The following is a 15137-nucleotide window of genomic DNA, read 5'->3' on the forward strand; positions in this document are numbered from 1 at the left end:
AATAGTTCCCCAGAAACATCTCCCTCTGGGGGTTGAACCTCATCTTGCTGTTCCACGTGACTGGGATGCATGATGGCTCAACGTTGTTGGGTTGCTGCTTGTACACACAAGTTATGTTGCGTACTGTCGATGTAACAGGTACGAGCGATGCTACGTTGTCGTTCCTTGTCTGGATATGTATAGACAGGTTGTCGTCAATTTACTGTACGTCAAGGGGTGACGCGTTCTTGCAGGGCTAAACAGGCAGGTTGTAGCTGTAGAACTGACGTGGAGTGGCGTTATCTGTGAGACACAACAGGCAAGTTGTAGACTTTTTACTGTAATGGCCTGACCATTAAGTATAACCGACGATTGGGCTCAAGTAGAAAAGACTATCAGGTGCTGATACTTTAATTATGAACCAATCTGACATATGGTAAAAAGCTGAAATACAAAATAAAATACAAATTTACAATGTGTAGAATTAATGTTAAGATGAACGAAATGTCAAATATAATTGAAAGCACAGTCCGTTTAATGCGAGAAAATGTTGTACTTCCTAGAACGGTTAAGTTTCCAGTATTTCACGGAGAAAAGGTTCAAATATACGAAGAGCAATTTGAAGGCTTCAAATACAATGTTATATAATTAACTCACTCTGTGGTTAGCCACAAATTGTGTCCAAGATGACGTCTCTACCAAATATTCCTTGTGATCGTAATGACCTTGCAGTTTTCCTGTAACGGATACGTGTGAGAAAGGGAAAGGTAGCGATGATACGATGTTTTAATGTTCTTATCAGGTTAAAGATGAATAATCCTCCTAGACTGGAAAACATAAACAGATTAAGAATATAATCAAACGAGCTATATAAATTGAGGAAAGGCGTAACAGAATATCAGTACTGCATACTTTATGTATTAATTAATTTATTATTCAATTTTGTTTATTTATTTAACTTACATGTACATGCACATTGCAATATTTATATAATCTGGCATGATGTATGTACTGTACGAGGACACATTACATATCTTTACGGTTACAGTATGACTACAAATCTTTCAAATTATAACTGCCCTACCTGAATAATAATCTAGATGTAGTATACAATCTATTCGAAATAAACGTCAACCAGAAACACTCCTATTCCACATTATTTGATATAGTTTTGTTTTGATCGTATAAAGAAGGTATAGAATCAAGGCTTCCTCATCTTAAAAGTGGAGTCATTCTTTCGATAGTTTTATTTACGCCATTAATTTGAACTACCGTTATGGAATACATGTTTAACACATGGCCGCTGATGAGCAACACTATTTTCCTCGATTGTAACATCACCGAATGCGACTTGTATCATAATTTTACTTCTAATGAGTGACATGACAGGTGCCACAAGTGGAGCGGAAACTTCCTATCCTCCATGACCATATGAGATCAAAAAAGGTAGTTGTTGGATCGTGTTACACACTATTCAGCGTTCAATGGTTTGTTGACTTGTTTTTTTGTTCTTTAGTCTATAGTTTTGTCTGCCTGTCTTTTACCTATATTTCTTGTTTTAAAAACTGAACAGCCATATTTCTAAAACAATCAAGTTATGGGAATTTGAGAAAGGCTATGACCCCAGCTCACTAACAACAGTCTGGTGTATATAGTCCTCAGATATGTATTAGAAAAGTCCTTACTTAATCATATAGCGGTATATTGATTTTTCTTGTTTATGTAATAACCTTGATTACATTTAGAACAGTTTGTCTGGTAAACACATGTTGTCTGGTTATTAAAGTGCCTCTAATCTTTTCTCTTCCTATGTTTAGCCGCGAGATGTCGACAGCCTTCATCAGAATACGATTTTAAATACCTTGAACTCAGGGAAGTTTTAACAGTTCAGTCTTCAATGATAAAGTAATCAAATATGACGCAATTGTGACAGTGAACATTTACTTCTGGCAAATTACAATGTACTCTTAAACTCTTGAAAAATATATATCATAATATTATTTAGTTAATTTTCAATAATCTATTTTGTTGGGGATATATATATAAATTGTTGTTTTGCTTTTATATCTATATTCATATTTTTGGAAATTCTAATTTAATCTTATTTACATTTTGAATTATATTTCTGTTGTTAATAAACATACTTTTTATAATTTTGTTTAGCTTACAGATGTAATTTGACTAATACTTTTCATAAACTATGATTAACAAGTTTTGATGTCTAATCATCACATGAAGACAACCGTATAATATATCAACTGATATTTATGATTAATATTGACGAGTAATAACATCCCCTTACTTTCAAAATTGCATTGTGGTTTAGCAGTTGATAAGTCCTTTCAAACACGTTTAAGTCTCTTAAAAAGCTCAGGACAGGTCTCGTCTAACTGAATACCCCCTGCCCAAATATAACTTCCGTTTTAACTGCCATAAAACATAGTTTGGGAATTTGTTTATTATTTCATGAAATTTCCAAATTATCTTTAGGTGAGCGTACTAATTAGTTTCATACTTGCGAAATGAATACATTTGTAAATTTTGATATATCGAGCCCCTTTTTATTCTTTATTGTATAAGCTATGTTTTAAGAAAAGTGTTTTCAAAAAGGTTCAAAAATAGATAGATAAATGTTCAATTATACACACGATGTTTTAAAAAACACATACAAAGATCGTATGATAAAAAAAAGTATTAACAAAAATACGGAACTCTTAGGTAAATTCAGAAAAGGGGGGGGGGGGGGGGGGGAAAGCCCCTAAAAATTGACAACATCAAACGTTAGACTTCATCAATCAACGGAACGAATAGAAAATAACTGTCATATTCCTGACTTGGTGCCGGAATGGTGATTTAAACATGGTTTTATAGCTAGCAAAACCTCCCACTTGTTTGACAGTTGTAATAGTTCTGTTACATTGACAAAATCGGGTGAGCAACCCAAACAGACATAATGGATTAATGGGACAATAATTGAGATCCAGCAGCCAATAATTTGCATCCATACATTAAAAAGCTTTTGTTTTAAACTTTTAGACATTTTGAGAATTAATGAGCTTTAGTTTGTTATCAGGTATGTTTGTTAATGTCACCACATGTGTGCATGATAAAATCTCCTTAAAATGTCAAATACATTAACAAGAGCATTAAACACGTTTTCTTAAAATACTGGGAATGCACAGACCGTACCTAATATTTCCTCCTACCTAATGAAATAAAAAGTCAACCACATTAAAATAAGTATATTTACTAAAAACTACATATATACCCAGTTGCAGCTATACGTCTGCTTGAAACCAATAAAAGAGTCATCAGTAGGAACAGACGTTCAAATCTCGTTAACATATACGAATACACAAACTTGAAGAGAATACCAAAAAGAATCGTAACGAAGCGGAATAACATCTCCTAATATGTATGCATTACCAAATTTGGTAATCCAAAATTTTACAAGTTAACGTATGTTTTGATCGATACAACATGTTTACCTGGAGTTTGACTTTCTAGATCATTCCAACATATTTGCATTGGTGTGGGTAGATATGTTGGCTCGATATAAACATACGTAAACCTGTGTGGATTTTGCATTATGTCAACAGTCTTCACTTGGGCTCAGTCATGTTTGATGTATCCAAATATACGTATACCGGTGTCTATGTAAATTTGTTTGATGTGGCAAACAGCAATACGTACAAATGAACGATGCATTAAATGTATATGTTAATAAAGAATTATCAAACTGGTTTAATGTTTTCGTTTCGTGCTTTGAAAAGTACTTTATTTGAACCTTCACATTGTTTTTAAACGTAAATGCACTGATAAATATCATTTCAAGTCATATGAATTGGTTAATGCACTCGGTAAAACCTGTACCGCACTCGAAAAAATCATCACTGCTCTCGAAAAAACCCGGACATATAAAAATTAATTTATTTTCAAGATATCCTTCTCAATGTAATACAAAAAAATTGTGTAAAATGTCTATACATTAAGTATAAATAAATTCCATGTATTCATTTCCTTTCACATTTACATTGGTGTGTTCAAACATAATTTTATTCTATGTTTTGGAATAAAAGCATTGTAAAGCTGCATTAAACTTTTTTAATACAAAATAATGTAGGGTTGATAATATGTTTTTATCACACATACTAACTTACCTTGTATGATGTTGTATATTAAGTTCAAGCATGCATTTCATATATAACCAGAAAGGACGTCTGTTTGTTTTAATTTTTTATCATATTCACTCGGAAAAACGTGGTCACACTCGAAACTACTCGATCATATCACTCGAAAAAAATGATCCCAGCCGGATGCTTTACCTTCTTTGTTACTAATTAGAGTTTTCTGATCTCTTTTATCTATATTGAAATAATTTACGAACGTGGACGAATTTCAATGGTGAACACTTTAGTTGATTGTTGATTGATATCTATTGGGTCCTTCATCTGACAATTATATTCTTAATCATCTGACAATTATATTTTTTTACTACAGACTGTGTGAATAAGGTCTTGCTGCAATCTTCAAATGAACATGAACGAAATATGTTGAAGTAGTACGTTCTCTTTTTAACGTTTCGTTATTAATGATAAATTTATGATGCTTAATCATTGATATATATATTTTTTTTGTGTGTATGAAAAACGAGAATAACACGAGGTCTGTCATGATAATCCAAGATATATTCCTAAAAACATATCTATCAGACCATGATCCTTGAGTAACATGTATAAGACAAGCTAGAAATCAAATACACAGTACACCTTTGCATAATTCATTTGTGAGCATAAAAACGAAATAAGTTCACAAACATTACAAAAAAACTATATTTCACTGAGAGAGTCTATACTTTTGTTTAATTAGTTAAATAACTATTGTCGTTTATTTCGTAATTACTACGTACCGCCATGAGATTATACTCGGTAACACAAATTTTACCAGTAGAAATTGGAAGCTTTATGATTAAAGCTTCTAATTTGAAAGTACATGTTACTTTCAAAAATAACCATTGTATGTTTGCGATGAAAGTAATAGAAGCCATACGCACTAGCCCAGTAGTCAGTACGTCTGTTTTGAAATGAATTATCATTGATATGGTCATAATTATAAATTTTGAATCACCATTGCTCTTAAACTTCGTACTTTATTTGGCCCTTTTAACTTTTTTAATTCGATCGTTACTGATTAGTTTTTGCAGACGAAACGGGAGTCTGGCGTAAACAAATGTTAAGCCTAGTATCTTTGATAAGTTTATTCATAAATCATTTAAAGGCATAGAAAAAAAAGGTTAAGAACAGGAGCCTACGCAAAGCCAATTTGTTTAAGTTTCAAGTACAATTACCTGATTCTCTGATTCAGCAAGTCAAAAGCACGATTAATACCGACTAAACTATTCGACAAACACATTCGTGTAAACGTCAGAAAAGGTTTTTTATACACTTTTAATCGTTTGCTTTTTTCATCAACAACAAATTGATCGACTCAACGTTTTTAATTTTTTTTTATGTTTTTTTATTTCAAATTTACAGACCACTTCCTCACCACCAAATGACTCCTCAGAAACCGACTTGCAAACAAACACACAAAATAATACCTTGTAATTTTGTAAATGACGTTGGTCGCTGTCTGACATATTTGGTTTTGGTTTATTGTTGTGCATGCCGTTGGTTTTATCGTTTGAATTGTTTTATATTTTGTCATGTTGGAACTTTATATAGCTTACTATGGATTTAAATGGGTTTTATTTTGCCCAGCGTTGATGGTTACCATAACTTGTTAACATAAACGTCATTTCGTCTGTGGTAGATAGTTGTCCTATAGGCAATCATATCACATCCAATTTTTCACGGTACACATACAATTTATATAACATGTTTAATATTGAAGTTCTTTTTATCAAGGGAAGGTAAATTAAATGCATTAAATATTCCAGTCATTTACTTCCGACTTTTATAATTATTTCATATAAAAGTATCGCCTTTAACCGGAACAACTAATACACGCATTATGCCTGACAATATTGGCCTTGAGATTTATGCATTTCTACAAACAAATTGAAATTCGTCAGTTCATAACAGGATGTAATTTTTTTCAACAGCAAACGACTGGTTAATACAGACATATGCTGCTTGGTTAAAAATCCGTTCAATCTTATAAATACTACATGTGCACATCAAAGTTGTTCATATCTTATTTCAACGAGTACATCAGAGAGAGCAGGATGGCTCAAAATTACCAGGTAAGATTTCAATGCAATATTATGTATACAGTTATTAGTCTTTTCTTTAATTATTGTGCATATTTATCATGTTTACGATAATGGTTGTTCAGTAAATCATTTTACATATTTGTTCATATATTTTCAAAATTAACAACCAAATAAATTCAAAACATAAAGGGATTTAAACATATGATTTCATTTTTGTTAACAAAACTGTTTTTGTGGCCTCTAATTAACAATCGAAAGCCATTCATCTTAGGTGTGCTGGAAGGACCAATATTCTTTCGAGAGGCGCTCATCGTTTTGTTCATAGCTATTAAAATATATCTTGTAATAATTCGTAATTCATTGCATCGCAAACGAGATTGTGGCTATAGATAGTACAATTTATCTGTGTTTATATGTGTTTATTTGTGGCGTAGCGGCCACCAAATCCATTGGTGTGTTGGTAAAATGTTCGAAACGGTTATTTATACCTTATAAGTAATTGTCGCTGATATTGCACCTAAAAATGGGATTTGATTATCTTTCCATATTTCCTTGGAGTTCGTCTTTTTGTATGTTATTTTACTTTGTTTTTCTTTCATAACTCTTAGGAGTGTTTTGCCTGATCTTAATGCATTTTAATCCGAAAGGTAGGAGATACAAAGAGGTGATAAATACATTTTGTAATTGTTGTCATATGTGGTAAGGTGCCGTTTAACAATGTCAAAAACAAATTAAATTCAATAAAAATGTTATACATATTATGTATGATTAGCATAAAGGAAGAATATATGTATCTGGTATAAAGTATGTAAAGCAATGCAACATAAATCGACAAAACGGTTCGGTTATTTCTTAGGCAAAAAAAGAAATTTCAGCTTTCAAATTGTGACCGTTTCATTTGAATATAGCATAAATCCTGAAGCACCTGCATCTACGGCCCATAAACAACAACTTACCTAATCACACTCATATGCATATGGTCTGAACATATGAGTACGTGAAACATTTGAAAACGTTCCAAATACTCAATGTTATAGTTGTTAAACATACTCCTCCCATTTTACTTGATACGTAATAAATATAGATGTTTGACTAATGCCTTAAGTGTAAAAGAAAATTGCTTATTTTATCGGTCAATGTGTTGTTTAAATTTACTTTGAATTAGTTATAATATTCTTTGATTATTCCTGTTGCCTGTAACGCGTGTTTATGTGGATATACCATTGTTCAAGAACAAAAATAGGCCTTAATCAGTTAGAATGACAATTGATCCAAAGTTAACTAAAATGGTTTTGAAGTTATACTTAAAAACAGAAAAATATATATTTCTATTGTATGTTTATATAATAATTTCAATATTAGGGCTTTACAATAAATGCAAACTGATAAATAATGCTAGAAGGCAATGATCGGAAATAAACAATAATGAATGCGGTTGGTTGAGAAATGAAATAGTTTTATGAAAAGTATAAATTAATGCATTTTCAAAGAATGAGCTCATATTTTTAATTCGAAGACAATCTAAGTTTGACTGTCAGATGGTGTGGTAATAAAGTGTTGAGTTGACACGATCGAGTCTTGCTAATCATAAAAATAAATAAGAACAAAATATGTCTGACTCAACTATGCATATAACTTCAAATAATAGTATTCCCATATATATTTCACGAATGTTTATTATTTACAGCTATGTCTGTTAGTTTTGATTGTGGTATTCCTATCTCAAAGTGCTTGCTTTGCACTGTTCGTACCGGGACCAGACACGTCAGAACAATTTTTTGTTATTGAAGGCCTTGGAGATGGAGGTAATTGAATGTTGATTTCATACATGATTATGAACATTGAATATTACACATTCATGTGAATAATGATAAATATGATTATCAATAGTATGATGTTTTATCCTCGTCTTTTATGAAGATTATATGAGTGCGTTCAAAGACTGCTTAACATAATTTGCTGTGAGAAATAAGGCAACTTCCATGCCTTTCACGCATAAGATATAAATTATTTTTAAATGCAGCATAGGGACGCATGATAAATACAAATGGATACTATTTATGTTTTGATATTTTAAAATATTTTGAAATTACAATATTTTTGTTTTATTTTTCTAAACGTTTTCCTTCTCACCTATGTAATAAAAAATTGAAATAAATAAATATATTTATATGATAATACATTCTTAATGACTAGAAGAATACAATGTTTTTGTTATATCAGTTGTTTGCGTTTTTTTTTTTTTTCTGTATATGCATTAATCGTATTACTATCGACATAATGATAAGAATCTAACCTAATATCCTTGTTAAGGCAAATACAGTTCTAAACAACAGCGATTAATCGTATTATACAGCTTTCCGGTTCCTTCATTTTCCCAGTTTGCACCCGAAGTTAGTACCAAATTGAACAATCGTACTTCAGCTGTTGTTTCGAAATTAACCCTTTATAGGATTATAAACAAAAACTATTTACCATAAGATATATTCCGCTATTTGCCAGATGTTGTTTGTATTAAAACCTTTTTGTTATACATGTACCAATCTTGTCACGAACGATAAGTTTTATGTTTAAATATATCTCATTTAAAAGTCTGTGTTTGAAATACATAGTGATAAAATCAAATTGAGAATGGAAATGGGGAATGTGTCAAAGAGACAACAACCCGACCATAGAACAGACAACAGCAGAAGGTCACCAACAGGTCTTCAATGCAGCGAGAAATTCCCGCACCCGGAGGCGTCCTTCAGCTGGCCCCTAAACAAATATATATATACTAGTTCAGTGATAATGAACGCCATACTAAACTCCAAATTGTACACAAGAAACTAAAATTAAAAATAATACTAACAAAGGCTAGAGGCTCCTGACTTGGGACAGGCGCAAAAATGCGGCGGGGTTAAACATGTTTATGAGATCTCAACCCTCCCCCTATACCTCTAGCCAATGTAGAAGAGTAAACGCATAACAATACGCACATTAAAATTCAGTTCAAGAGAAGTCCGAGTCTGATGTCAGAAGATGTAACCAAAGAAAATAAACAAAATGACAATAATACATAAATAACAACAGACTACTAGCAGTTAACTGACATGCCAGCTCCAGACTTCAATTAAACTGATTGAAAGATTATGTCTTCGTCATATGAATATCAGGCACAATCCTTCCCGTTAGGGGTTTAGTATCATACCATCATAACATATATGAGAAGAACATAACCCGTGTCATGCCAACAACTGGTTTTTAAATAATTGTGTTAAGTGCCGATGCAAAGACCCTATAAGTGAATCAATATTAACGCCAAAATATGCAATCTTTAATGACCTGACAACAGTATCGTAACTATATCCCTTCTTAATAAGTCTATTTAAAGGTTTTATTAGCTTCAGAGGTGAATACTGACATTTTTGTGCTTTATAAAGAATATTTCCATAAAAAATTGGATGTGAAATACCTGAACGTAAAAGAAGTCTGCATGTTGAGCTATATTTACGAATGATGTCCTTATACATGATAAAAACATGAATATTGTGCAGTGATCACACCGATATTTTTATGTCGGAAGTTATACGGTTACTTTTTTGATATCGTGGAGTAATTAATGCATGAAGTTGTAAATCAATGTTTGTTTACACAGTTTTAGCTGCTACATCCCAATTATTGTCAAGTTTACCAATTATGTCTGTTTAGGTTGTTTATCCAATTTTGTCAATGTGACGGAACTATAAACAACTGTACTGTAAGTGAGAGGTTTAGCTAGCTATCAAACCAGGTGAAACCATCAATTGTTTCTTAGGAAAAAGATTGTACCAAGTTAGGAATATGACAGTTGTTTTTCCGTTCGTTCCGTTGGTTGATTTAGTCGAGCGTTTGATTCTGAGACGTTTTCTGGACTTCCCACTTTTTGAATATAACTTGGAGTTTGGTATTTTTCTTAATACTTCTTGATATTTACGTGTGTGTTTAACTTCCATTACAATATAAACATCAATGGTTTAAACTGGTTAAGTAAATACTTATAAAGGTGATAAGAATATGAAATATCCTTTTACTCTTTCCTTTTTTGCTGACTTGATTTAATGATAAATAATATGATTATAACTATGTATTATTGTTGCTTTTTTAATGAAATCTACACTGAGCTATGCACATCGATATAAGAGTGTAGGACGGCATGGTTACATATCAGTATGTCTAGCCAGCTTTAATAATTTCGAGCAATTTGACAAATGTCTCTGCTATTTTGTTGTTTATTTTTTGTAAGTTTTATTATTTTTTTCGGGGGTGATTGGCGGCTTGTTATATCATTTGTATCGGATAAAATTGAAAAGCTCTTACCAATATTTGTATGTTCCATATCTTCAATAAATCAACTAATTGGGATTCACAAGGGAAGATAGAGATAAAAGAAAATAAACTGAATGCTACCATATGATTTTGTGTTTTTTCTGTCAGGAACCTAAACAACAGTAGTCTTTCCTCATATCTTTATGAATTGTCATTCGGGGAAATAGGTGTCAACGACAAAGCTTGAATAATATATTTTTTAATATTTTATTTTATCTAGTTTAAGCACATGGTGAATTTGAGCATAATTTGTTTAATGAAAAAAATGTTATATTTTGGACGACGAACTGTGTTATCTATATATCTGGTATTGTGGTGTGTGGTTACTGTCTCAGAGCACCTTAGATCACCCCCGATTTTTGGTAGGGTTCGTGTTGCTCAGTCTTTGGTTTTCTATGTTGTGTTTTGTGAAATGTTGTTAGGCTTGTGACCTTTTCTTTTTTGATTTGACGTTGTCAGTTTATTTTCGACTTATGAATTTGAATGTCCCTTTGGTATCTTTCGTCTCTCCTTTACTTATAACGCACACTTCCTATAATTCATATTTGTAATCAAAACATTTGAACTGATAAAAAATATGATCACGATTTAACACTGACTAAGCCGTGTTTTCGAATTTCATACAGTAGATGCGTTTGAAGTCGCTTTATAAGTAGACAAGTTTGAGCTATCGTTGAAAAGGATCAAGACGTTTGTTAACGCCACATGTGAAATGTATAAAGCAAATGCGGATCAGATATATTGTCTACATCTTCATAAGTTTACCAAACAATTGTCTTGTTTCGTAATGTTTGTTATTGTTTAGTTTTACAATTGGACTATTTATGGGTATTGTCTTATACATGATTTCATGAAAAGCATACCGCACATGTCAATTGAATGCTTCGGAATATGCCTTCAGAATAAGGCAATATGAAAAGGTTTAAAATTAGCCTTTTGGGGTTAGAATACATCTTTACGCTTTCATTTTACACCATTGGCAGTAATTTTGAAAAATAAAAGACTTTAAATGGAATCGATTCCTGATCTTGAAATTGGTATAACATTTAGTTGATTTGTGAAGGTCTGCAGGAAATGTCATTTTTGCTTGTTTTATTCAGTTTATTTTGTTGGTGTTTAGTGACATTTGTTAGCTACTGCTCACACGTTATAATTTCTTTGTATAACTAAACAAAATATATTTACAATAAATGCATCTGGACACAATTAAAAAATGTTATCTTAACCATTGCCACCAGCTGGTTATGCCATTTATAAAACAAAGTAGGCTATTAATATGACACAATGTTACATACCTACCCTCATTACAAACGAGTTACTTCAAACATATAGATTGTGTACGCCTTGACTCATTTTCATGTTTCAAGCACATAGGAACACAAAGTTCCTTTGTTGTTGAAACTATTTGTCTTCGTAACATCACTCATTTATTTGGTGTATGCATTCAGTTGATAGATATTGAATATTTAATTTTGTTCATGTAAATTTGACTCCTGCTTATTATCAGGAAACTAAAATTCAAATGAAAACTAAAGCGTTTTTTATGAATACAATGTCACAGTTATACACATTCAATGTTGAATATTGGCGAATACCAGTTGACGTCGATGATAACTTTATATGCGTGTTTTTATCTTTAATCTATATCATCTTCTTACTGCACTATTTTACCGTGCACATATAAATCATTAAATGATATAACGATATAATGTGTTTAACAGACGAATAATGTATTAAAGGCTGTTAAAAGGAAATGTTTTTAGAGAACAAAAGACCTGTCTGTTCTTTGTTAAAATTTGCTATTTTATACTTGTCATTTCTCAATCCCATGTTGACATTTTCCGTTTTTTGATAATTAGAAATGTCAACTTGAACCTGAGGAATCTCAACGTCAATTTGACAAAATATGAACTTGGAATTAAAAAAATGTCAAGGTGAAAGAAGAGAGGCGAAAAGTATCAAAGGGACATTCAAACTCATGAGTGGAGAATACTAAAAAGTAAACTGACAACGCCACGGCAAAATGTTGCTTCCGTCGTGCTACTCATGTTAGTACAAACTCTGCGATCAGTCTAATTTGGTAGGTCACATTTTTGGAAAAAGGGGACAGGATTGTAGTTACGCATTCGGAAGATATCTATCGCCATTTGTAAAACAGATATTTCATAACGGTCAACCAACTCGGGATGGCGTACGTAAAATTTTCGAAACGATAAAATTGAGACATGTTAAGTTGGAAGTGTTGCAACCGACTCACATAGACTTGTGATATCAGGATATCTAACACAAAACTTTTTATTGAAAAAATGAGTTTACTAAACAGAACCGCATCTTTCTGAATCAACTGATTATGATTTGATTTTGTTTTCTGTTCAGTACCATCTAAATATCCTCAGCACACATTTCATAAGCTAAAATCATGATTATTTTTTTTTTCCTAAGGTACTCTAGGAGCTGGTGCAGAGACTGGTATATTAGGTAATACAGGGCCTGACTTATCAGGTCTTGCAGCTTTTTTCCCTCTTTTACTACTTGCACCCTTATTACTTGCGGCAACGGCACCGGCTGCACCAGCAGCGCCAGCACCAGCACCAGCACCAGCACCTGCTGCACCGAGTCCATCAGTAACAACGCAAGTCCTACCCACTTGTAAGTATAGTTTACCACACTTAATTTAACCTGTTCATTGTTGTTTAGCCAGGAAAACTCCTTGAGCAATATGAAATGAGTAGATAACCTCTAAAATTAGCTTACATCGCTGAAGGCCGAGAAATGACATAGAGTTATGTACACCATTTAGTGTGAATAGTTGTCTCTTCTTTTTCTTCCTTTGTGTTCGTTTTCTACAATAGCAGCTGACTTGTAAACCGAACATATCCATGCGTATAACGTACATCAATGCTACCCCATATTGAGTGAAAATAACATTTTTGCTGCTCGGGAAGCAATGAATGTATTTTCTATATTTCTATATAAAACTTGCATTCATTTTGGCTACCTTTTTTGCCTTGATAACGTTATGCAACCTTTGACGATGCTCATTCATTCATTCCGTAATGATGTTTTTCGCCATCATTTTAATTGCAATTTTTTAAAAGTTTTAAACAAATGTGTTTTTTTATATAAATAGCAACATGTGTTCTGGAATGCCCTGCAACGTACATGATGTTAGCCGACACAACGATTAGTCCTAATTGTTACATTGGTAGTGGAACTAGTGCGTTACCTTGGGTGGAAGCTCTGGTGAGTATGCTAATTAATCACTAATTGCAAGGACGAGCAGGTAACCTTGAAAACAAACAGGAATCAGAAACCGTGCTATACATTGAATCAATATGTGAGAAGAATATAATTTAACAATAAAGACATTTTTTATGTATTTGTCAGCTTAAATTACAGAATTCTTAAAATCTCACTTAAGTAATGTTATACGTTACCAGTAAATTAGAAGTTTGATTGAATAGATATAAGAAGATGTGGTATGAGTGCCAATGAGACAACTCTCCATCCTAGTAACAATTTATAAAAGTAAACCATTGAAGACTGTATTACACAAATTTGCATTTTTCGAAATTCTAAGAATTTTCTACTCCAGGAATATATTACTTTAGATGTATTTGACAAAACCCTTCGGAATTTGTGGTCCTCAATGCTCTTCAACTTCGCACTTTATTGGGTTTTTTTTATCGGAGCGTCATTGATGAATCTTTTGTAGACGTAATGCGTGTACAACATTGTAATCCTGGTATCTATGATGAGTTCAGTTACCCGATTTTGAATTCGAAGAATGACAAATTTCATCAATCCCTATCGTACAAGTTGTATCCTAATTCACATTTTATGTGCTGTGTTCATGATAATGTCGCTTGTGTTTTGTTCTATATTAGATTTATTTAATACTTTTGTTTCAAGCCTTGTCAACTTCGCGAAGTATATGGTTTTTACTTTGTATATTCGAAAAACTCTTGGCGCCCTTACAGATGTTAAGCTAAGCCAAAACAGTTAGACATGATTTGATCTGATTCATCAATAACATAATAATCTATAGAATATCTTTCCTGCCAAAACCTTATATAGTAAAAAATAACTGAATGGTCTTTGACATCATATTTGCACCTAATTGCAGTCCGAATCAAAGAAGATATGGGGATATATGTCGATGAAACAGGAACCTATACAAAATAAATAAAAAAGAAAATTTATATTATGTGCTTGAACTCGAAATAATACTGGCTAAGCATAAACGTTTAAAATGATAAGTCCTTATCTAGAAGAAATGGTATTTATGTCATCCTACTAAATTTCAGGCGAATTGTCTCCGGACACCAGGTGCCTACTTGTGGAGACCAAACAGTGAATCAGAAGCCAATGCGGTTAGAAATAAGTTAGGTATAGGTAAGTTAAGATTGTATTATTAATTCTTTGTTTATTGATGTTAATCAAACGGAAATAAAGACCGATTATTTTTATCAAGACACCCTATGTACTTGAATTGAGTAATTGTGAAATAATTAATGTATAAGAGCGTCAAATAGCCATTAGTACGTCATGATACAGAATAGTTTCTATTTTACTTGAGATATATGTACATTCATTG

At 32.3% G+C, this 15137-nt stretch overlaps 2 protein-coding genes across 4 annotated transcripts in view; both read left to right on the forward strand.

Annotated features, from left to right (window-relative positions):
• Positions 1 to 15137, forward strand: part of LOC127715671 (uncharacterized) — a 203723-nt gene that overhangs the window by 184429 nt on the left and 4157 nt on the right. The window contains exons 1-5 of one of the 2 annotated variants that reach the window (XM_052221833.1): positions 6038 to 6223; positions 7881 to 7998; positions 12983 to 13189; positions 13671 to 13783; positions 14848 to 14935. The exons of the other annotated variant lie outside the window; for it this stretch is intronic. Coding sequence (XP_052077793.1) covers positions 6149 to 6223; positions 7881 to 7998; positions 12983 to 13189; positions 13671 to 13783; positions 14848 to 14935 — 601 coding nt within the window. The 5' untranslated portion in view covers positions 6038 to 6148. Of the gene's footprint in view, positions 1 to 6037; positions 6224 to 7880; positions 7999 to 12982; positions 13190 to 13670; positions 13784 to 14847; positions 14936 to 15137 lie in introns of those variants that run through there. 2 annotated transcript variants of the gene reach the window in all.
• Positions 1 to 15137, forward strand: part of LOC127715637 (uncharacterized) — a 145418-nt gene that overhangs the window by 36941 nt on the left and 93340 nt on the right. The window lies entirely within an intron of this gene.

Source organism: Mytilus californianus, unplaced genomic scaffold, assembly GCF_021869535.1.
Source record: "Mytilus californianus isolate M0D057914Y unplaced genomic scaffold, xbMytCali1.0.p SCAF_9, whole genome shotgun sequence".
Taxonomy (NCBI): Eukaryota; Metazoa; Mollusca; class Bivalvia; order Mytilida; family Mytilidae; genus Mytilus; species Mytilus californianus.